The sequence below is a fragment of the Salminus brasiliensis genome, chromosome 9, assembly GCF_030463535.1.
Source record: "Salminus brasiliensis chromosome 9, fSalBra1.hap2, whole genome shotgun sequence".
In the NCBI taxonomy this organism is placed as follows: domain Eukaryota; kingdom Metazoa; phylum Chordata; class Actinopteri; order Characiformes; family Bryconidae; genus Salminus; species Salminus brasiliensis.
The window spans coordinates 39993497-40018199 of record NC_132886.1 but is presented as its reverse complement, the minus strand read 5'-3'; the positions used below and the strand labels follow the sequence as shown (position 1 = coordinate 40018199).

The following is a 24703-nucleotide window of genomic DNA, read 5'->3' as shown; positions in this document are numbered from 1 at the left end:
TCGTCAGGAAACTCTCCTCAGAATTGGGGCTGAAAGACGAAGCTGACGGACAGGGACTGCCGCCGGGTTTCATGGCTTTGCTACCAGACCTTCTAGACCTTCCAGACCTTGTAGATCTTCTAGAAGAACTACCTTCTGCTGAAAAATAAAGAGGAGAATAAAGGGAGTGTCCTGTAGACTGTAAGGATCTCTGCCACTGCTGGTAGACCCATATGACCGTAAGCTTCCATACACCTGCAGATTCAGCTACACTATAGTCTTTGGCCACGCCCTAATGCTAGCCAATCATTAACTGCATCTGCTTTGCGACCCTTTTTCCACACATCCAATGAGACCCTCACTGCCCTGTACTGCACCCTTCTCCATCCATGAATCCTATCACACACCCCGCAGGTATTTATAGCGCCATCATCCTCGTGCAGCGCCATCTGCAGGAGCCTGAAGTTACTACCACCTAACGGCAGCTGTTTGTTGGGACAGGGTTTGAAATCTGCATCAATCACATGGCTTTTCCTAATATGTGTGTATATAAATGTGTGTGTGTGTGTGTGTGTGTGTGTACACACACATCTTTATGGTAATGGTAGTAGCAGGGACAGACCAGGGTTCCGTCCCCCAGCCAAACAAGCGCAGCACGCTACACCAATAAAAAGCATTTGGGCAAAACTTCAAAACCTAAAACCTCACTCATAACCACGTTAAACTTTGGAATACGTCAAACACACACACACATTAAAACACACACACACACACACCTCATTCCACTCTCCCCCACACTTTCACACACATTGCTTTTCTTTGTGGTTTTGCTGCGCAGAAAGGTCTAACTGATGCATCATAATGTGGTTCACACACACTTTCACATCCCCCCAACACACACACACACACACACATTATCTCTCCCTCATCTTGCACACATACTCACACTCTCACTTCTCTCTTCTTGTAAGATTTATGGTCACTATTCTTCTTTCAAGTCAGATGTGGGTCAGGCTTAACAAAGCCCAAGAAAACAAGCTGTTGACTGTTGGAGGGAGTCGCTGCGGGAGCACTGGTGCCGACTGGCATGTTAAATAAACAGAGGTTAATGACCACGAACAAACACGGCTATAGTAAGTGCTCCACGATGTAGGCCTGTGTCACATGACCATCATATCACCTCTTACTGCACTAACAAATCAGCCCTGACAATTCTGCCAAAATACAATTCATGCATTCCTGCAATTAATACATTTCCTAGGGCCCTTGTGAGTCATAGGCCCTTAGAATAGTCCTAATCCCCCCTCCCTCATTCACTTGTGATACGAGCCCCCCTTGAGTGTATTTAGACTGGAAGATATGAAGAACCCACATTGGTCGACCTCTGATGACATGGTTAAAGACTGACCTGTATTACTTTGACCTCGACTGCCTCGATCCCTGATTCATCCAAACACCCACAGGGAGGTTAGTCAGAGCGCTCACCGAAAAAATCCCCCCAAAAACCAACAGCCCAGCAGTTTATTTCATACAGATTCTGCAGCTTTCACCCTGTAGCCACTCCACAGTGATGTAACAGCTTACCTGACTGAGAGGCTCTAGCTAGAGGAGGCTGAGTGGTCACTGGAGATCTCCTGAAGGACGCGAAACACAGTTCAAGTGAATAAAAATAAATAATAATCATAAATAAATATAGAAATAACATGTTTTTTTTACACAATTTAAACAAGCCAGTTCTGAATGACTTACTGGGAAAATTATGTCAATTCTATTGGAAAATGGTGTCAGATACCTGGGAAAATGATGTCAGTTATGTAAAAAAAACAAATGGTGCTTGTGAAAATGACGTGTTTTATTTTGGAAATGATGTAAATGACTTATTATGATTGTAGGGGTGGGTGTCCTATAAAGCAGATGTGATGGTGTTCCGTTACAGTGAGGGTAAAACGTTCCAGCCAGTGCAAATTACCAGCCTGAACAGCTGACAACGCTTAAGTGAGTGTGCCCTCTAATGGTCATTCTGTTAAGTGCACTGTTACGGAGAGGAAAGCAGGACTCACTTGCTGGAGGGACACGGCACGTTGGTCAAAACGCTGAAGTTATTCCTGACTGTGCGCAGACTGGCAAGCACCTGCAGTTCAGGGAGACGAAACGTGGCATTAGGCACATTGTACTGAAGCAGTTCGGTAAATCACTGGACTGGATGAACGTGACTGACTGTGACTGTGAGTGACACACTTACCTGAGCGAAAGGCGTGACTATCAGGTCTTCACCATGTCTGAGAACCAAACAGTAAAGGTGTGAGCTTGATTTGTGACGTGAACAGATAGAAAACTACTTGTGTGGTGAAGGACGGTCTAAATAGCAATGCAAATAAAATAGTAATAAAATAGCAGCTGGAATAGAGATTTAAATGAATACTTACTAATAACGTAATAATGAAAGAATGTCATTTAATCTTTTTTATTTCTCACATTTGCTAATGGTAGGACTCAAATTCTGAACTGATCTCTAACTATAACTATACTATACCTAACTATACCTGTCACTACAGAATGTAAATCATTATGAACGTTTTATATTATTCGATATTTAAAAATCAAACTTGTAGAAAAAATTGATTCTAAGAGGGTTTTACATGTTACTGGAACAAAACCTGTGATAAAAAGCTTTTCTTTCACTGCTTACATCATTTCATAATCAAATTCTGCATTAGTGGCCCACTATAGTTCATTAGCTGAGATAATTTTGCGTTTCTGGCCTGAGATAATTTTGCGTTAGTGGGTTTGTATTAATTTTGCATTAGTGAGCTGAGAGAGCATTTCTGGTCTGAGATAATTTAGTGTTAGTGATCTGATTTAATATACTTGCGTTAGTGGGTTTGTTATGTTTTTGCGTTAGTGGGTTTGTTATAATTTTGCGTTAGTGGGTTTGTTATAATTTTTGCGTTAGTGGGTTTGTTATAATTTTGTGTTAGTGGGTTTGTTATAATTTTGCGTTAGTGGGTTTGTTATGATTTTACGTTAGTGGGTTTGTTATGATTTTACGTTAGTGGGTTTGTTATAATTTTGCGTTAGTGGGTTTGTTATGATTTTACGTTAGTGGGTTTGTTATAATTTTGCGATAGTGGGTTTGTTATGATTTTGTGTTAGTGGGTTTGTTATGTTTTTGCGTTAGTGGGTTTGTTATAATTTTGCGTTAGTGGGTTTGTTATAATTTTGCGTTAGTGGGTTTATTAAAATTTTGCGTTAGTGGGTTTGTTATAATTTTGCGTTAGTGGGTTTGTTATGTTTTTGCGTTAGTGGGTTTGTTATGTTTTTGCATTAGTGGGTTTGTTATAATTTTGCGTTAGTGAGTATGCGATGATTTTGCGTTAGTGGGTTTGTTATAATTTTGTGTTAGTGGGTTTGTTATGTTTTTGCGTTAGTGGGTTTGTTATAATTTTGCGTTAGTGAGTATGCGATGATTTTGCGTTAGTGGGTTTGTTATAATTTTGCGTTAGTGAGTATGCGATGATTTTGCGTTAGTGGGTTTGTTATAATTTTGCGTTAGTGAGTATGCGATGATTTTGCGTTAGTGGGTTTGTTATAATTTTGCGTTAGTGGGTTTGTTATAATTTTGCGTTAGTGAGTATGCGATGATTTTGCATCAGTGGGTTTGTTATAATTTTGTGTTAGTGGGTTTGTTATAATTATACGTTCGTGGGTTTGTTATGATTTTGCGTTAGTGGGTTTATTAAAATTTAAATGTTAGTTAACCAATAGAATGTTGCGTTCCTGGCCTGAGATAATCTTGTGAACAGCAGAGAGAGCAGAGTGTTCTACTCACAGTTCGCCCACGATGGAAGAGTTACGGGAGGTAGATTTGGGTGACAGGTCGTAGTCGCTGTCCGAGCGGTAAAGGAAGGATTCCCGGCGCTGACCATGTCCGGCCATACTGGGGTGCAGCACCAGGCCCGAGCCGGGGGATAGCTGCAGCTCCAGCGGACTGCAACCCACTGATGGGCCATTCTCCACCTCCAAACTACAGCAGAGCACACAGACAGGACCTCAGTTCTTACTTGACACTACCAGCACTGGGAGGGCTTCCTGCATCTTTCATGACTAATGATCATTACGTCCAGAGTTGATTTATGAGAACATTATTCAGTGCTTATATGTGTGTTCTGAAGTTCCTAGACCGTCAGTCCACTGCTGATTTACAGTAATTCACAGTTAGATTACAGTATCTGTATCTGCAACCAGAAGTCGGAAGGGCGATGTCCTAATGTGTCAAATGAGTCAGGGCAGAAAACGTCCACCCTCTCAGAGTGCCTGTGTCGGGGTGAAGGGGGACTAGGGTAAACGACACTGAGCTCTGGCCCACACAGCCTGCTGACCATTCACAGGACAACTTAAGACACACTGAGAGAGTTGAGCAAGAGCTGGAATCTGCTGCTCTGGTTCACAGCTTTCCCATTTCTAGAGCTAAAACCCACTGCTGGTTCTGTCTGCAAGACCAGTTCGGACTGAAGTAACCCAAATCACGTGCAGATCTTATTTAAAGTAGTACAGTACTATAAGTACTGTAAGTATATTTCAAAGTATATACATATATATTTTACACATATCACTGCTGTCCAACTACAAAACCATGCATCTCCATTTTTGTCCGTTTTTAGTTTTCTCCATGGTTTGAACCCTGTCGCTGCTTCTGTACACGGTGTAGATAACTGGACCAATGAATGAATGGACCACTAGAAAAGCTCTTAATTACTTAGAATACAATCCTATGTTACACTGACTTCCATTCTCCTGTAAAATCACCATTTTGGAGATACATGTTTTTCATTGGACAACGACGATATGTAAATATGAGATATTAGACACATGCATAAAATATGGATCATACAGATCCTTTTGATTGATGGGTAAATACATATATGTACATATATGGAATATTTCCATATGTGAAAATCCCTTATTTGAAAATGATTTTTGATTTATATATATATATATATATATCTTTTTTTATTTGGTATTTTTTTAAATATAGGACATACATTTCTGCTGTATTAGAACATATACTAATGTAATGTAATATACTGTTTCTTAATATTGTATTGTTTATTATTTGAAATAAAATACAGAAATACATACATATATATGTTTAGTATATGTTGATATACAGTAGAAATATATGTCCTATTTTTAAAAGATGACCAATTTCAATATATATATATATACAAAATAAATATATTTATAAGTTATTATTTGTAGTGTGGACCAGTCATCTGAAATTATTTTATAATATAATAATAATAATTTACTAATCTGTGCATCTCCACAACCTTCAACTTCATTTGAGTTGAACAGGTTTTGCGTGGTGTTGATGGATGGCAGAATTTGACTTGCCAGGTGCGTCATAATTGTACTCTGGTACGAGGAAATGGTCACCGAAAACAATTCCTGGAGTTCCTGTAGACTAGGAGCAATAAAAAGCAAAGCTAATTCCCCACAAAGCCACGTTTATTTGAAATATTCATGAGGTTCTTTCAACAGTAGACTCGTCCTGAAGTGAGGCCATGAGCAGCCAAAGCAGCCAAAGCTCCCCTGACCTGTTGTGACTTTAGCACCCATTAGCACCCAAACCACCCAGATGTTTAAACCAGGTTTGGAACAAAAGAGCTTCAGTCTGTGCTTTTAGAAGGAATTTTGGAACAAATCCAACTTGTCTAATCATTGCTGTGGTAAAATCCACTCCTCATACAGAGGAACACATATTTTAATGAACATGAGGCAGTGCTGAAGCGGCGTATACTCACAGTTAGCACAGTCTGCATATGTTTGCTAATAGCTACACTATATGTCCAAATGTTTGTGGACACCCCTTGTAGTAAATGTATTCAGCTACTTTAAGTTGCACCCATTGCTGCTGACTCAGATGTGCAAATGCACACACACAGCTTGTCTAGTCCCTGTAGAGAAGAAGTTCTGCCAATAGAATAGGACTCTCTGCAGCAGATCAACACTGGTGAACCTATTGGCACCATGCTGCCTAATGCTAAGAGTGGGCTAGAGGGGTATAAAGCCCCCCAGCATGAGAAGCTGTGGAGCAGTGGAAGAACTGTGTTCTCTAGAATGATGGATGGTGGAGCTCCATCCAATACTTTTGGGTGGAATGAGTTGGGTGATTATCCGACACTCTAACCTCAGTAAAACCTGTGTTGCTGAACGCAATCAAATCCCCACAGCAATGCTTCTCCAAAATCTAGAAGATCTAGAAAGCCTTCTTCTCTGGACTGTAGAGACAGTTACTCCAACAAAAGCAGGATAAGTCAGAAGAAACTATGAATGTGCAGGTGTCCCAATACTTTTGTCCAAATATTTAGCTTGTTTGAAAGACAACAGCAGTAAACATCACGGTAAAAGAGAAATTCTCCAAAGTTCTGACAGGCAGTGTATCTCAGAGCATGTGTGTGTGTGTGTGTGCAGCTCAGCGCCGAGCTTTTCCAGATCTAGTTTCGACCGAAACTGCATGGTCATCGTATCTGGCAAGCTAAAGATATTAAGGGTATCCCAGGGGGCTAGATGTCCGGAGGGCGGCAGCACCCACAGAATAACGTTAGTCTCCTCCACGTCTCCTACATCAAATGAGAGTCCTCCAACTTCATATCAGTGTACGTTGAATTGAAAGTCATTTTTCATACAAGCCTTCTACACGTCTCTGTTTCCCAACCTAAGTGCATCCAAATATCTGTGTCCAAATACTTATGACCAGTGAAAAAAGGGTTCTGTGTTGACCCTCACATCTATGGTAAATGAAACATCAGCTGCTGGGAATGTATATGGAGTTGTTTTGCTGTGCATGAAACTACCTCCACCATGTTTGGAGGCTGTACTTTAGCCTGGCTAGCTCTCACTGTGAGTTGTTGCTGAAACTACCTCCACCATGTTTGGAGGCTGTACTTTAGCCTGGCTAGCTCTCACTGTATGTTGTTGAGGAAACTACCTCCACCATGTTTGGAAGCTGTACTTTAGCCTGGCTAGCTCTCACTGTACATTGTTGAGGAAACTACCTCCACCATGTTTGTGATGTGTTCCTTTAAAAAGGCTCCATATATGACCAAAAATGGTTCCACTAATGTGAAGAGAACCCCTTTTTAAGTACTGTTCTGAATCGTCTAACCAGGCAAACCAGGTAATGGTCTATTTCTGCATTCAAGTGGTTCCGTAAGTCTACATAGAACCATTGGCATTACTACAGAACCCTTGAAGAACCCTTATTATGGGTGTACATTTAAGAGGTAGATCAGGATTGCTAACTCTTTCCGGGCAGCGATTTTAGTACCTTCTTACCATGTGTGAGAAACGGCCACAGTGAAGCGCCGTCTTTGCCGGAAGGTCTTCTTGACCAGTAGCTTCCGGAACGAGGCACCGTCCTGCTCCACCAGGTTAGACTGAGAGTCCGAATCCAACTTCAGCTGGACCCTCTGCCTCCTGGAGCTCGGTTCTGACTCCTGGTTCAAATCCATGCCACTGGAACTCGGCTCCATGAGCCCGGGCTTCAGATCCCTGTCCAGCTGTGGAGGTCTGCACGGAGTTGTTCGACGCTCCTCTGCTGTCACCAGAACGTCCCGGGCTTCTCCCTCCTTGCCTTTGCTCTCTATCTTGCCCTCTTCCCTCGTTCCTCACTCCTCCAGCCTTCTCCCTCTCTCTCCCCCCCTCTCTCTCTCTCCTTTGGGCTTGCCAAGCCTTCGCCCTTATCCCTGATGACACGTGCTTTTGTAGAAAGTTCAGCATCCGCCATGGAGACGACACTTGAGCTCAGACACTTTCGAAGTCCAGGCGTAACTGAGGCACGGTTCTGACGCAGGAGAACAGGTGTGCAGGAAAAACGACCCCGTTTGGACAGAAGTGGGTCACATTAATATTCTGTGCTGTGCGAGAGTGGGCTTACACGGGCCGTTCTGAATTTGTGGGATTAAAAAAAGGTTCAAAAATAGAAAAGAGGGCAATCTGAACCCGGACCGTCACAGAAGGACACTTCGCTGAGAACATCGCCATCTTGTGGCTGCAGTGGTTTCAGAGGTCAATTAAATGAGGCTCAATGCCCACTTTATTATATACCACCACCTTGTACTTCCTTAGTGGCCACTTTATCAGAAACACGTACCTTGTGCTTCCTCGGTGGCCACTTTATTAGAAACACCTATCTTGCGCTTTCACTGGTTGGCCACTTTATTAGAAACAACTGCCTTGTGCTTCCACTCACTGGCCACTTTATTAGAAACACCTACTTTGTGCTTTCACTGGTTGGCCACTTTATTAGAAACATCTGCCTTGTGCTTTCACTCTCTGGCCACTTTATTAGAAACACCTACATTATGCTTCTTCCACTCACTGGCCACTTTATTAGAAACACCTACTTTGTGCTTTTGCTCTCTGGCCACTTTATTAGAAACACTTACTTTGTGCTTTCGCTCTCTGGCCACTTTATTAGAAACCCATACCTTGTGCTTTCGCTCTCTGGCCACTTTATTAGAAACACCTACTTTGTGCTTTTGCTCTCTGGCCACTTTATTAGAAATACCTACTTTGTGCTTTCACTCACTGGCCACTTTATTAGAAACACTTACTTTGTGCTTTCGCTCTCTGGCCACTTTATTAGAAACCCATATCTTGTGCTTTCACTCACTGGCCACTTTATTAGAAACACCTACTTTGTGCTTTCACTCACTGGCCACTTTATTAGAAACACTTTTAGGGCTGATTAGGGTTAGAGGGTGGCTGCCAACCACATCAACGGACCTAGCAAGAGGGTCTCTGAGGGCTTTATACACTATGTCCAAAAGTTCACAGACACCCCTACTAACAAGTGCTGTTGGCTACTTTAAGGTCCACAAGTTTTTTGCCAAGCACTGACCAACAAAACAGGGCCCTTTCACAGGCCGAAAGTCAGCACACCCGATGCCAAGTGTCAGCTAGAAGGGTATAAAGCCCCCAGCATTGATCTGTGGAGTGATGGGGCTCCACCTAACACCTCAATCATCCAACATCTGTACCTGTCCTTAGTGATGCTCTCCTGGCTGGTTGCAATCAAATCGTCACAACAGTGCCCCAGTGCCCCATCTCACCTGTCCGGAGCCACTGGAGTGATGTCAATTCGAGGAGTTGTGGTGAAGACCAGTGAGGTCGGCCGGCTCATGTAGTCATCCTCAGGAGTCCGACTCCTCTCTGCCTGACGCCATGACAGCGGCGGCAGCACCAGCGTCCCCGAGTGACGGCGGCAGCAGCGGCGGAGATCCGCGCCCAGAGTGGCCCCAGCGGAGGGGCATGCTGGGAGCTCCTTGCTGTCCTGAAGGGACGGAACACAGTACAATTACAGAAGGCCAAACATGCTCACTTCCCCTGGCCACTTTATCAGAAACCCCTCTCTTGTAGCTCCACCTTGCTGGTGTCCAGTCAGAGACTGTAGCTCTGCAGCCGTGGCTAGTTTTGGGGGGTGGACCCACTCTCTGCTACGCTCAGGGTCACTGTTGTGGACCATGGACCATCATCAGCAGCCCTGTGGTCAGAAACTGACCAGTGATGAATGGGGTAGAAGGAGGCTGATAATCTGTGACTGTAACTCTATGTCTGTAGTAAAGTGGAGCTATAAAGTAGGGGTTCAATTAAGTGAACTGTGAGAGTTTGAACACTAGGGGGTGCTGTAATACTATAAAGGTAGACGAGCTGCTCTTCAGAGGAGCCATAGAGAGTCAGTATGAACTAGTTTGGGCTTCAATAAAACATTTACAGTGGGGATCTGCCAAAACATTAGCACTACTGTTGGTCCTCCCATGTGCCACCACAATGGACTCCACAAGACCTCCTGTAAGTTGTGAGGTGGGCTGGGCCTCCATGAGCATTAGTGAGCCTTAGTGAGGTGCCCATGATCCTATTGCAGGTTCACCAGTTGTCCTTTCTTGAACCACTTTTGGTAGGTACTGACCACTGCGGTCCGAAAACACCCTACAAGACCTGCCTGATGTTTTGGAGATGTTCTGACCTCTAGAACATCACAGTTTGGTGATCTGTCCTGCTTCAACATCTTCATCACCTTCAAGGACTGACTGTTCACTTGCTGCCTAATATGTGGATCCACCCCTTGAATAGTGGAACTGTAAGAGTACAAATAGCTGGAAAACTGCCTGATTCCTAATCCCCAAAACTATTACATCACAGTCTTGACCCGACTTCAGGAGATGACTTCATATCACCTTCAGACTTCAGCCAGACATCGGAAAAGGGCTGCTTCACAAAACCAGGCCTCATCAGCGGCTTTGGTTAAGGCCTGGTCCCAATAAGGGGGAGTCAAAAGCGAGAGCAAGGAAGCAGAGGGAGCGAGGTGGTATCTGTGATAGGCTAAATGCTAACGCTAGCTGACCAGCTTTACCATCTCTTCAATTATTCATGAGCCCACCATAAAGAGGAGAATCCTTGCTGGCTTGGGTGAGCTGTGGAAGGAGGAAGGAGTATTTGGGCTGATGGATCAGCGCTGCTTTTTAAATGCTGACACTTCCGCAGTGCTCTGACCCTGTGAGCTGACTGTTTTATGGGCGCTGTGGTTTGCTGTGATGGCTCGCCGCTCGCTGGGCCTCATGAATAACGCTCCACTTTAAATGCGTGACCACGTCCAGCGCACATCGCCATCAACTGACTTTACTGCCCTGTCAAAATTACCCACGGAACTGGAGCGGGGGGGCGCAATACCAGGAAACTCCTCCAATACCGCCTGATCAAGTGTGTGAGAGAGACAGTGCAAGGAGAGAGTGTGTGTGTGTGTGTGTGTGTGTGTGTGTGGAGAAGAGAAAGAGACAGACAAACAGATCTATAGACAGACAGACAAATAGAAAGCCCGCAAATAGCCAGACAGACAGACACACAGATACATAGATAGATAGACAGACCAATAGATGGACAGGCAGATAGATAGATAGATAGATAGATAGATAGACAGATAGATAGACAAATGTAGACAGACAGATAGATAGACAGATGAATAGATAGATAGATAGATAGATAGATAGATAGATAGACAGACAGACAGACAGACAGACCAATAGATGGACAGACAGATAGCTAGATAGATAGATAGACAAATATAGACAGACAGACAAATAGACAGACAAATAGATGGACAGATGAATAGACAGACAGATAGACAGACAGACAGACTAATAGATGGACAGACAGATAGCTAGATAGATAGACAGATAGACAGACAGACAGACCAATAGATGGACAGACAGATAGCTAGATAGATAGGTAGACAAATATAGACAGACAGACAAATAGATGGACAGATGAATAGACAGACAGATAGACAGACAGATAGACAGACAGACGTTAATGAAGCACATACATGTAATTGGGGGTGACCGCTCCTGTAGGCCAGGCTCTAAATCTGTCTCACCGGCGCTGGGCGGCCCGCTACTGAATTCTGCCTGCGTCTTTTTCCCCAAACAGCCGCGGCTCTGTTTCATCCAGCTGTAGATTGATCCCATTCTGCTCCGTTTCATCTCAGACAACCAGACACATAAAGCAGACGTCTGGCTGGTGCCAACACATCACAGCCCCGAGCTGTAGCCCTCACTGCAGCTCTGTTGACTTTAAGCTCATATAAACATACATTAGTCCTGACAGCTCCGCCATTCCGGGTTCTGAGAAAGACCATCGGAAAGGATTAAGACCACCCCCCCCACCCGCTCTATTTATTAAGTAATGGACCTAATACTGGCCACTTTATTAGAAACACTTCCTTTGTGATTCCATTCACTGACAAATTTAATAGAAACATCTGCCTGGGCTTTCACTCACTGGCCACTTTATTAGGAACCCCTAGCTCGTTCTTCCACTCTTTGGACACTTTATTGGAAACTCCTATCTTGTGCTTAAACTCTCTGGCCACTTTATTAGAAACCCCTACCTTGTATTCCCACTCACTGGCCACTTTATTGGAAACACCTTCCTTGTGATTCCACTCACTGGCCACTTTTTAGATACCCCTAGTTCATGTTTCCTCATTGGCCACTTTATTAGAAACACTTCCATTGTCATTCCACTTTCTGGCCACTTTATTGGAAACACCTTCCTAGTGATTCCACTCTCTGGCCATTTTATTAGAACCCCCTACCTTGTGCTTCCACTCACTGGCCACTTTATTAAAAAAAACCCTTCTTTCCACTTGGTGTTTCACTGATGAGGATATTCTATAGTCCGTACATCGGCAAGGTGGAACTACAAGGCAGAGGTTTCTGATAAAGTGGCCTTTAGAGAGATTAAGAAAGCCTTTGCAATTGCTCGTGCTCAGTTACTGGAAGTGAAGCTACACTCCATAAATGGCCACGAAGACAAACAGGAGCCTCGAAAGGACCTCAGAGCTGCCGGTGCTTCTAAGAAGGAGAAGAAGAAAAACAGAGGCTCTGAAAGCGAGCGGTGAAGCCCAACACAAACAAAGCCACTCTCCCGAACGCACACTCCGAGCATCACGCATGAGCCCTAATGTCTCTTTACGTCCATCACCGAGATGAACCCGGCAGACGAGTAAAACATCAGGGTCGGGCATCGGCTAATCAGAAGCAAATCTCGTTACCATGGCAACCACTCTGCCTTCCTTTTTTTACAATGAGACCTGATTGAAGCTTGAGTAATGGTGTGGGGAAGAATACACTCAAAGCCGGCGGAACTGCCGAGGCAGACTAGGGCGCTCCGGTGACGTACGGGAAGCCACTGACGCTTTCATCTACTGCAATCAAGTCAGAGCACGGCTTTAGGAGAGGCGCACTCATCCACCTCTGTAGGTCAACAGCAATTGAGAAGCAGTGATTAAAGGAAAAGTTTGGCAGTGAAACCCATCAGCAAATCATGTTCGGTATCCGAAGTTCGTTTCTTTAGTAATGGAAGCTTCAGACAAACACGACATTTCCAAGCAAAACAGCAGGTTTTGGGCCAAACCGACGCCGTGGATGGAGCTCGTACGCTTTCAGAGCTTCTCAGAACTTCTCAGAACTTCTAATCGCTGCCTTGTTTGTTCAGAGACCTCCACCTGCCCATGACTGGTCCTAATTGTCTCTACCTCGGGCTTACACTCAATGGCCACTTTATTGGAAATACATACCTTATGTTTCCACTCACTGGCCACTTTATTGGAAATACCTACATTGCAATTCCACTAACTGGCCACTTTATTGGAAACACATACTTTGCAATTCCACTCACTGGCCACTTTATTGGAAACACACCTTGTGCTTTCACTCACTGGCCACTTTATTGGAAACACATACCTTATGCTTCCACTCACTGGCCACTTTATTAGAAACCCCTACCTTTTGATTCCACTCACTGGCCACTTTATTAGAAACACCTACCTTGTGCTGCCACTCACTGGCCACTTTATTAGAAACCCCTACCTTTTGATTCCACTCACTGGCCACTTTATTAGAAACACCTACCTTGTGCTGCCACTCACTGGCCACATTATTAGAAACCCCTACCTTGTGATTCCACTCACTGGCCACTTTATTGGAAACCCCCACCTTGTGATTCCACTCACTGGCCACATTATTAGAAACCCCTACCTTGTGATTCCACTCACTGGCCACTTTATTAGAAACACCTACCTTGTGCTGCCACTCACTGGCCACATTATTAGAAACCCCTACCTTGTGATTCCACTCACTGGCCACTTTATTAGAAACCCCCACCTTGTGATTCCACTCACTGGCCACATTATTAGAAACCCCTACCTTGTGATTCCACTCACTGGCTACTTTATTAGAAACCCCTACCTTGTGATTCCACTCACTGGCCACTTTATTAGAAACCCCTACCTTGTGATTCCACTCACTGGCCACTTTATTAGAAACCCCTACCTTGTGATTCCACTCACTGGCCACATTATTAGAAACCCCTACCTTGTGATTCCACTCACTGGCCACTTTATTAGAAACCCCTACCTTGTGATTCCACTCACTGGCCACTTTATTAGAAACCCCTACCTTGTGATTCCACTCACTGGCCACTTTATTAGAAACCCCTACCTTGTGATTCCACTCACTGGCCACTTTATTAGAAGACTCTTTCACCAGATGATAAGCTGTGTGTGTGTGTGAGAGAGAGAGAGAGAGAGAGAGAGAGTGACCCCGTGTAAAGATCAAAGAGAACTTCTGTATAAGATAAAGGTTCTAAAGCAAGTAAAGCTTTTTTCTAGAACCATACGTTCAGGCCAAGATCCAGTCTGGATGCTCTGTAACTCAGCGGTGAGAAATTGACTGTAGGACTTCAATGGTTTGAGCCTCAGGCTTCTGCTCCATATATCCCAGCTAATCAATAAGACCCCCGGTGAGCATGACTGTCTGGTATAAACACACTCACACACACTCATACACACTCTCACACACTCTCACACACTCTCAGCCTCAGAGAGAAGAGAAACAGATGGACATAGTGCCCGCTCCACCACCCCCCTCCACCCCAGCCCATCAGGTCCTGTGGGATGCCGGTCTGTTGTGCTGGTCATGTGCTCTGACTCACTGCCGTCCACTACACACACCTCACACCTCACACTCCTCACACTCCTCTGCCTCTCCCTGTCTCTCCACACTCGTTACAGCAGATCTGCATCCTTACAGACGTAACACATAGCCTTACAGCAAAAGAGAAAGATGGAAGTGGTGTGTGTGTGTGTGTGTGTTCTCTAAATACGTTTATTAGTGAGTGAAATTAATTTTGTACTCAGGGGTCTAGTAGTGCACATTTTTGGTTTTTCCTGAAAGATATTATTATTAGGTATAATAATAATATTACTGTATATTATATATTACTGCTACTACTACTACTGCTGCTACTGCTACTACTCCTTCCCCTACTGCTACTACTACTACTACTACTGCTACTACTGCTACTAATCCTTCCCCTACTGCTGCTACTACTCCTCCCCCTACTACTACTACTACTACTGCTGCTACTACTCCTCCCCCTACTGCTACTACTACTACTGCTGCTACTACTCCTTCCCCTACTGCTACTACTACTACTACTGCTACTACTCCTTCCCCTACTGCTACTACTACTACTACTGCTGCTACTACTCCTTCCCCTACTGCTACTACTACTACTACTGCTGCTACTCCTTCCCCTACTACTACTACTACTGCTGCTACTACTCCTTCCTCTACTACTACTACTACTGCTGCTACTACTCCTTCCTCTACTACTACTGCTGCTGCTACTACTCCTTCCTCTACTACTACTACCACTACTACTACTAATCCTTCCCCTACTACTACTACTCTTTCCCTTACTACTACTACTACTACTGCTACTACTCCTTCCCCTACTGCTACTGCTGCTACTACTCCTCCCCCTACTGCTACTACTACTACTGCTGCTACTACTCCTTCCCCTACTGCTACTCCTCCCCCTACTGCTACTACTACTACTGCTGCTACTACTCCTTCCCCTACTGCTACTGCTACTACTACTGCTGCTACTACTCCTTCCCCTACTGCTACTACTACTGCTACTAATCCTTCCCCTACTACTACTACTACTACTACTACTACTACTGCTGCTACTCCTTCCTCTACTACTACTACTGCTGCTACTACTCCTCCCCCTACTGCTACTACTACTACTGCTGCTACTACTCCTTCCCCTACTGCTACTACTACTGCTACTAATCCTTCCCCTACTACTACTACCACTGCTACTACTTTTTCCCCTACTGCTACTACTACTGCTGCTACTCCTTCCCCTACTGCTACTGCTACTACTACTTCTTGTTCCTCTCATTTTCCACTACTGCTACTATTACTACTACTGCTACTATTACTACTACTGCTACTCCTCCTTCCCCTACTACTACTACTACTGCTACTACTACTACTCCTTCCCCTACTACTACTGCTACGTCAGCTATTAGTACATGTTCTACTACTGCTGCTATTACTATTACTACTGGTTGTTGTACTACTACCATTGCTCCTCCTCCTCTGACGACTACTACTACTATCTACTACTCCTTCACCTAATAATGTGAAAGCTGTTACTTCTGCTGCTAATGCTGTTGTCCTCGCTACAGATGTGTCCACTAAAGGAACAGTGGTGAGGTCGCCGAGGCCGGCTGCATGTCAGCAGCTGTTCCCGTTCACCGCAGGACTGTTGTCGAACAACACTGAGGTACGTGTACGGCTATATGCTGAGATCATCTGAACCACAGTTGGCTCCAATCCCAGCGGCTCCCTCCGGGATCTAAACGTGATTCGACAGCGTCAATCAAACTCACGTCTTTGGGCGTCACCGCCAAGACACTGCGGCTCTTCTTCATGCTCCCCTCTCACGGGTGTCCAGCAGAGTCCCTGCTCCCTCTCTCCTGCTCTCTCTCTCTCGCTCACTCTGTCCTTTGGGGTGGGGGGGGGGGCGTCCTGGATGCAGACGGGTTCTTCAGAACTACAGCTGTTTCAGGAAGAGAGCAAAAGAAAAACACTGTCATCAGCACAGTCAGACCTGTCTTCCTCTTTCAGGAGCTCCACATCCTCAAAGCCAGGGTTTCAGAGAGAGAGCACTGGTACGGGGGAAAAGGAGAAAAACAGGACTCTGTAATGACCACTGCAGGTTCCTCACTGACCGAACCTTCAAAGCCTGAAAGGGTAAAGATAACAGGCACCACTGGGATTCTGCTGAGCCATGTTTGTGATACCAGTTTTAAAAAAAAAGAAAGGGGGAATACAGAATGGAGGTCTGGCCAGAGACGGACCACGATGTGTCCTCTGAGAGGAAAGGTCAGGTTGACCTTTGGCAAAAAGCCACAGTGCAGGGAATCCATCCAGACGGTTATTGAACTAGTCTGGGGTCTTTTGTCATGTTTTAAAAAGCCATTAGTCTTCCGAAGCTCAAAGTACAACAAAGGAAGTGCGAGCAGATGCCGGAGCCCCAGGGGAAGCCCGGAAGCCTCTTCTTTAAGTGGCTTATACTCTACCCTGTGTCCTCCAGACCATCAGACAAAAAACGCCATGCTAGTGTTTCACACTCCGATAGGAAACTGCAGGTATCTTAAGATACACTCTATGGACAAAAGTATTGGGACACCGGCTCATTTACCGTTTCTTCTGAAATCAAGGTCATTAAAGAAAGCGTTGATCCTGCTTTTGTTGGAGTAACTGTCTCTACTGAAGGCTTTCTACTAAATTTTGGAGAAGCATTGCTGTGAGGATTTGATTGCATTTAGCGACAAGAGCGTTACTAAGGTCAGGATGTTGGATGATGATCACCACCTCATCTCATCATCCTCAACTCCTCAACATATCCCAGAAGTATTGGATGGAGCTTCACCACCATCACTCCAGAGAACACAGTTCTTCCACTGCTCCACAGCTCAATGCTGGGGGGCTTTATACCCCTCTAGCCCACGCCTGGCATTAGGCAGCATGGTGCCGAAAGGTTCATGATGGTTTATCTGCTCCAGAGAGTCCTATAGCTTAAAGTAGCTGAATGCATTCATTAGAAGGGGTGTCCACAAACATTCTCTTGTTAATAATAATAATAATAATAATAATAATAATAATGAGTCATTGTCCTCAAAATCATGGAGTTCTTTTGTCATTTTTTATGTTTTAAGTCTTCCGAAGCCGAAAGTACAGCAAAGGAAGCGAGAGCAGATGCCGGAGCTCCAGGGGAAGTCCAGAAGACTCTTTTTTAAGTGGCTCAAACTCTGCCCAGTGTCCTCCAGACCATTGCTAGAGATGTACTACATGCTGTCAGCAATTTCACACTCCGATAGGAAAATGACTTCTGACTAAACACTGTTTCCAGACTCAGATTAACCAGGCAAAGTTTCCCACACTAATAACAGCCCAAAGGGTGACGCTTCATTTTGACTCAGTTATTCAGAGGCTGATGCAATTTCCTCCGACGTCTTTCCTGCCAAAAAACTATTTATTAGGAGCTTCTCATTAGAGACATCAGCATTTGCCGTCTGAGAACTCGGCGGAGTCCCTGTGCCATCTTCACACTCCAATTCCATGAATAGTGTGAAAATGTGATTGCGGGGCCCCTTGAGCAGAGCCCTGATGAGGCCATTTACATCCCCCTTTATTCTGAGTCTAGTGTTTTTCATTTTTTTATAGATGGATTTGCATCTTCCTGCGACTCGTCTCAGACGTCTGGCCTTTTCTGGTCACGTTTCAGACCAGTGAAGGTACCCAAACCGAGTCAATTAGGAACCAATCTGCTTTCAATTTCACTGTCTTTGTTTTAGCCGTGAGCAAACTGAATCTAGCAGAGGCAGGAGGAGCACTGTTAGACTGCTCAATCTGAGGAATATCTAGCTGGATCTAAGCAGGGCCATAGTCCATGCCCAGGGATTCTGGAGAACTCCTCCAGATTATGCTCTGGTCTTGGCATCCCACCTTCCATGTTTCTTAGATTGCTTCCCAAACCAGTTCATTTAAGAGTGATGGGGGAAGAAGGATGGCTGTCTTTCCCAGAGGAATTAAGACTAAGACTAAGGCCAGGAATGTTCTCTTGGACTTCCAGCCTGTGGATCGAACTCTTGCACACTCCATGTTACGATGGATCTTCTCAGACTGTCAAAGCTGGTCAGCAGTTGGGAAATTTATGACCAAGCAGGTGATATATTGTGGGTATGTTCTTAAGATGCCACCACCGATATCTCAGGAGGATCAACTTTCACTTTCACTCAGGATTGGCTTTCTGATTAGCTAGTGTATTAGCTAGTGCAAGGACCTCCAGGAACCACACAGGGACCTACAAACCTCGGCTTCCTTCACAGATTGAGTAAGTTTCTAAGACTCTAGCTGGATGAATCACTTCAGATATGAAGTAGCTGCTGTCCCTGATGAAGAGCTCAGCTCGGAACTTTCTCTGCTGCCCCAGCCGGCCCTTTAAATAATTGCCGCTCGTCCAAGAGACGGGCAAGCGTTCGCAACCGCCGCTGGAGATCCTTTCGCACTTCAATCATACAATCTTTCTCGCGACGACAAAGTGACAGTGTGAGAGACCCGAGACTCGGGCCATTGAGACGCGGAACCCACCAAACGTGCTTTAGACTTTCCTTTATTGTGGGAACAAATCGGGGGCGATCTTAAGGACTGCAACCATGGCAACATGGTAACAAATGACACAAGGACACTTCAAAAAAGTCATTAAGAAGGTGATGTGGCCCCTATGCAGTGTGGTTTAGTGCCGCTCTCCATTCTGCACAGAAATACAAGAGCTCGACTGGCGGCTTGGAGAGCACTGTTAGCTAATAAACTGCTAGACAGCAGAGCAGTCGTCCACTGGAGTAACATGGAGAAGGATACAGAGAAGGGTATCAGAAGATACCAAAGTGTTTTCAGGAACCTGTTTCCTCAGTTCGTAAAGTAAAATAAGAAATGGCAGCTAACAGGAGGGCAGGAACGGTGGGGGTCAAGTTAGTTCAAGTCTGGAAGACCAAGAACGCTTTCAGGGAGCACTGCTCGTAGGATTGCTGGAAATGTCCACTACCCCCCCGGAAGGACTGCAAAAGACCTTCAGGAATTAGCAGACTCTTATTATTCAATCCCATTCACATAGTGAATTATAAATATAAATAAAAGTAAATATATATAAATAATAATAAAAAAAATTACTATATATATATATATATATTCACTCTGCTGTGGGGAAGCTTGGCCCTGCCATCCCTGTTGTTAAAATCCAATGCAAGCAACCCAGTAAGCGACACTTTACCGCTAGCAGGGCTTACTCAAGCAGCACTAATGAGCTCTAACGGGACTCGCAGACTATTCCAACAGTTCTCTGGAAGTGAACAGTAATAAAGGTCTTTAAGCGGAATGCTGTGAGGACAGCCTTATTAGAGGGGAATTCCACCGATTGGCTGTGACTGTCCACAGTGGGACATTCATTCATTCAGGGGTGGGTTTGGTGAGAACAGTGGTGGTGAATAGAACCAGTGAAGGAATGTTGATGATGGTAAAACAGTGGAAAATCTGAAGAAATGTGTTTTCTTTAGGGACTATTTTGCTTCACAGCACCCTGCATGTTTCTCTCCACCATTAATTTGTTTAAAAAAACACATTTTAGTCCCAAGATCTTCTCAAAACAGTACCTCAGGCACCAGGCAGTGTATTCATAGGGTAATCATTTTTTTATTGAATTATTCTATTGAACTATTCATTTAAGTGATTTTTTTGTGCATGAAGATACAAAATAGTCTCTCAGAGTACAGAGAAAAGTTTGAATTAAGCAATATAACAGGAATATCGTCGCGGTGGTGCCGTGACCCTGAGTGTTTTTACAAAATAAATAAAAATAAACCCTGAATTTCATACTGAATATGCTTCAATCCTGTAAATGCCTTTAGCCAAAACGTAGTTCCACAACAACTAAGTTATTTCTATGTAACAGTAACAATTTCGAAACAGCAGGACCAACTAAGTGGAGGTTGGTTAACCCCATAACAAGCCTATGGACCATCGGTCCATAAACGTCTACCACCAGAGAATAACCGCACCCACCTGTAGTTACAAAGTAATACACCTTAGTGTGTAATAAGCCTTGCTGCGTTAAGGGGTTAAGGTACCTGTTAAGCCCATTACACAGTCCAAGATAACTACTGATGCTATACGGTACGGATAGAGCTAATCTGACCTTCAGTTTCCAATATCTTGGTCTCTTCCCATTCCTAATGGAGGGTAATGATCCTAAACACACCTAAACATCCACAATGGACTACCTCAAGAGGCGCAGGCGGTCATTTTTGCCCTGGCCCTCACAGTCCCCCAACCTAAACCTCATCTTACATCTGTGATTAGACCTCAAAATAGCAGTAAAGCAAGATGGCCCAAGACTTTTTTGTCCACACCAGTGAATGCCACATCGTTAAGCAGAGCATTAATGCGTATTTGACCCTGCCACACTTTCCACATGCTTGTCTCATCGACTGAGCCTTGGTCAATACTATGTCATGGCATGTCATGCGTCATTACTGTCCACAGTGCAATGCTTCATGTACTGGTTTTACGTAGGTGTACATGTGGAGCACGAATCGACACCCTGGAAAACTAATTATACGCTGGGCCATCTGGGCCCTCTGGGTCAGGAAAATCTCTGTTAGCACTTTTTGCTGGTTGTTTTAGCTGCTGTTGACGAGCTATTATGCAAGAGGCCAAACGAACTGATCGATCCAATTTCCAGAGCCAGGGTGCGGTGGTCTTGATCAGCAGTGGACTGCTTCAGATTCCTGTTGTATGTAATGACCATGGCGAGGAACACTTGACAAAATAGTAAGACATTATACTGATATTTCAGAAACTTATAAAGGCAAAAGTATTGGGACACCTGCTCGTTCATTGTTTCTTCTGAAATCAAGATTATTAAAAAAGTAACTGTAAAGAGTAACTGTCTCTACTGTCCAGCAGGAAAGAAGACCACTAGATTTTGGAGGAGCATTTGATTGCATTCAGTGCATTGGTGAGGTCAGGATGTCGTCCCCAACTCCCCAACCCATCCCAGAAGTAGCCATCATTCCAACTGCTTCACTGCCCAAAGCATCAGGATGGGTGTATGTTTATCTGCTTTAGGGAGTCCTCAGGGTTGGTGCAAACTTAAAGTAGCTAGATGCATTCATTTGAAGGGGTGTCCACAGACATTTGGACAGTGTATATGCAGCAGACATGGTTTTTCCATTTCCACAGGCTCAAAAGTAATTGGACAGTTGGTCTGGAAGATCACGAGGACTTCTTTGGTGAAGTATGCTGGGTTTGACCACAAGCTGCAAACCACTGGTAACCCTCTACTGAACAGTCAGGCCAGATTAGTCCTAGAACAAGGTTCTTTTGGCAGATGAAACCAAGGTTAACTGCTACCAGAACGGTGGTAAGAGAAGAGTGTGGAGAAGGGCTCATGATCTGAAGCGTACCACACTGTATGTCAAAACACGGATCAACCTGCTTGTTTTCACCCCCATACTGTTTCATCCAGATGCTGGTAGACCATCCAACCCAAACGAAAGCTGGTCTGGAGCTGAGCTGGTCAACCAGCTTAACCAGCTGGAGCATCTTGAGCTGGTCAGGCTGTTTGCTTTTCAGCATTTCAGCAGCCAGAGAGCTGTTGACGCACCGTGGGCTGTGGTGTTACATCTATTTCATCCAGTCTATTAGACATCGGGGTGATGGCAGTTATTGGAAATATCGATTTTTCCTGGGAAGTAAGAAATTCCCAAATTCAATTTAAAAACACTGTCCCGGCCACGTGAGCTATGGCCTTGGCTGTGACTTTGTCCTGTGAATCAACTGTGAGTCCTGCAGCAGGCCAGCCTTTACAAATAGCCCCAACTGCTGCTAGACAAGGAGCGTCCCCAGAAATCGATATCAGTTTAAGTAACAAAATAATCACATCATCATAAATACTCCCCGACAGCCACGAACTGGGCGGTTGTTTTGTTTTTTAATTCCTCCGAATCTGTTTTTCTTTTTGAAATAATTTGTATTTGTTTTAATTGTGAAATTTTTACGATGACTGGGCCAATCGAAATGCTCCAAAATGACTTAAATTCACATTGACATCCATTGAAAGTGAAGATGGTTGCTATGTGTTTATTACATGCCTCAGAAACAACCTCTACATTTCTGCAAAGGCCTCACTCTAAACTCTGGAACGCTGCTGTGAGGATTTGATGGAATTCGGCCGATCGAGCATTAGTGAGGTCGGGTACTGAGGCATAATGGATGATTGGAGTTCTGGATCAGAAAAGCTACTCAACAGCTTTTGGCCGAACTCTAAAAAAAAGTCCCTCCACTGTCCCATCGCCCTTTATGACCCCTCTGTCTACACGACGGCACTGGGCATGGAGCCTTCAGACTTTAGATGCATGGATGCAATCAAATCCTCACGCCAAACTCAGACAAAACTTAGTTCCTCCAATTCTTTGGTAATATCTCTATGGTAATATTTTTGGAAGAACTACTACGAATGACAAGACAAGGCAACCATCTTCACCACTAGTGTTGAACACGGGTGGAACGTGGCCTCCACACACACACACACACACACACACAGACACACACTAGGATAGTGGTCGAACACACGTGCCCGGAGCGGTGGGGTTGGGGGGCAGCCCAGGGGGCAGAGAGGGTTAAGGGACTCGCTCAAGGGCCCAACAGTGTTAGCTAGCTAGGACTCACAACGCTGTCATGGTGTCCCGATACTTTTGTCAACAATGATCTGGTGAAGTAGCTAGCTAGCTAGTCTGTTTTCATTCGCCATGACTTTGTTTACATCCGAATGGGTTATAAAGAATCCCCGGCATTTGAGCGTAACTTAATAAAAGCTTCATAAAACGTTTATTAAACGGTTTGTTGTGAACGGAAACAGATAGCTAACGTTTGGAGCTAGCTAGCTAACAACATTGCTAAGGGGAACCGTATCGCGGCGTATCCTAGCAACGCCGGAAACCGACGCCAAGTACCGAACCGCTTCGGTGGATCTCGGCGGTCTTACACGAGTCTTAGCTCCGACGATGCTGCGTGCAAATGAAGCTTATCCGTGTGCTAAAGTCGGGCTTATTAAGTGGGCAAGACGTCTAGAGGGCATTTAATCGCGTTAACTCCCGTCAAAACATCGCTACCTTCCTTCACTCCTCCCGTAAGGCTGCACAGGACGACCTGTCCGCAAACAAGAGCTTCCCCTGCCCTCCGCTCCACTTTTTAAAAGCAAGTCTGACCTTTATTTTTTTTTTTAAACTCCCCCAACACCCAGACCCTCTATCTGCTCAGCTTTTATTCGGCCTTATGAAATAATAATAATAATAATAATAATAATAATAATAATAATAATAATAATATGCGGTTATGTCGGCGCTAGCATACGCTGACCAGCTCTGATGTAGCCCGACTACCACCCCGAACAATGCAGTAAAAGTACGTGTTTGGCGTTAGCACGACATTCAGGCTCTGATTTGGGGAAAACTTGGAGCACGAAAGCCCCCCTAAAAAAAGTTGACAACCGAGAAAGCAACGAACGGGAGACCCTGTCTCAACGCCACGGAGCATCTAGCATCTGTCTGTAGCAAAACAATGCCCTGCTTCACAGAGCTTACCTCGTGTTGTTCAGCCGTGAGTCGAACAGGAGCTGGACCAGACTGGGAGAGAGAGAGAGAGAGAGAGATGGAGATGGAGACTGAATAACGAGGTGGGGGAGGAAGCAAACGAGAGCCCGAGTAGAGTGCCTTCTCTTCCTCTGCTCCCTCTGCTCCTATCCCATTGGAAGATGACTGACCAGCCCTCCTCTCATCCTCTCCTTTCCTCTCCTTTCTTTCTGCCTCTTTTCCCCCACCCCACCCCTCTCTCCCTACCTCCTGTCAGAGACCTGGCCCATGTCAGATCTCTTAACAGTTCCTGGACACCATCGCCATCGCCAGTTCCTCCGTATCTGGGTCATTCCATCAAAAAGGCTTGGTCCAAATTCTCAAACTCCACCATAGCGTATTTTGCTTCACCGCAGATGGGAATGGAGGTCCGAGCACAGTATGTCCCAGTCAGCTATAACGTTAAACCACTCTCGTGGACTGAATGACACTGATTTTCTGGTTCTAATGTGACATGTATTGAGACAAAAGTATTGGGACACTTGCTCATTCCCAGTTTCTTCAAAATCCAGGGTCTACAGTTGGAGAAGGAGTCTTTCTAGCGTCAGGATG

General features: G+C 44.8%; 1 protein-coding gene across 3 annotated transcripts in view; it reads right to left on the bottom strand.

Moving 5' to 3' along the window:
• Positions 1–24236, bottom strand: part of pde4bb (phosphodiesterase 4B, cAMP-specific b) — a 47743-nt gene extending 23507 nt beyond the window's left edge. Inside the window, exons 1-7 of one of the 3 annotated variants that reach the window (XM_072688413.1) lie at positions 24104–24236; positions 16289–16458; positions 9096–9316; positions 3809–4003; positions 2222–2258; positions 2040–2110; positions 1564–1613 (exon numbers count right to left, since the gene is read on the bottom strand). In XM_072688413.1, the coding sequence (XP_072544514.1) occupies positions 1564–1613; positions 2040–2110; positions 2222–2258; positions 3809–4003; positions 9096–9316; positions 16289–16330 (616 nt within the window). In that variant the 5' untranslated portion in view covers positions 16331–16458; positions 24104–24236. Of the gene's footprint in view, positions 1–1563; positions 1614–2039; positions 2111–2221; positions 2259–3808; positions 4004–7309; positions 7635–9095; positions 9317–16288; positions 16459–24103 lie in introns of those variants that run through there. The other 2 variants (XM_072688414.1, XM_072688415.1) reach the window with 2 other exon arrangements.
• Positions 24237–24703: the final 467 nt, after the last annotated feature.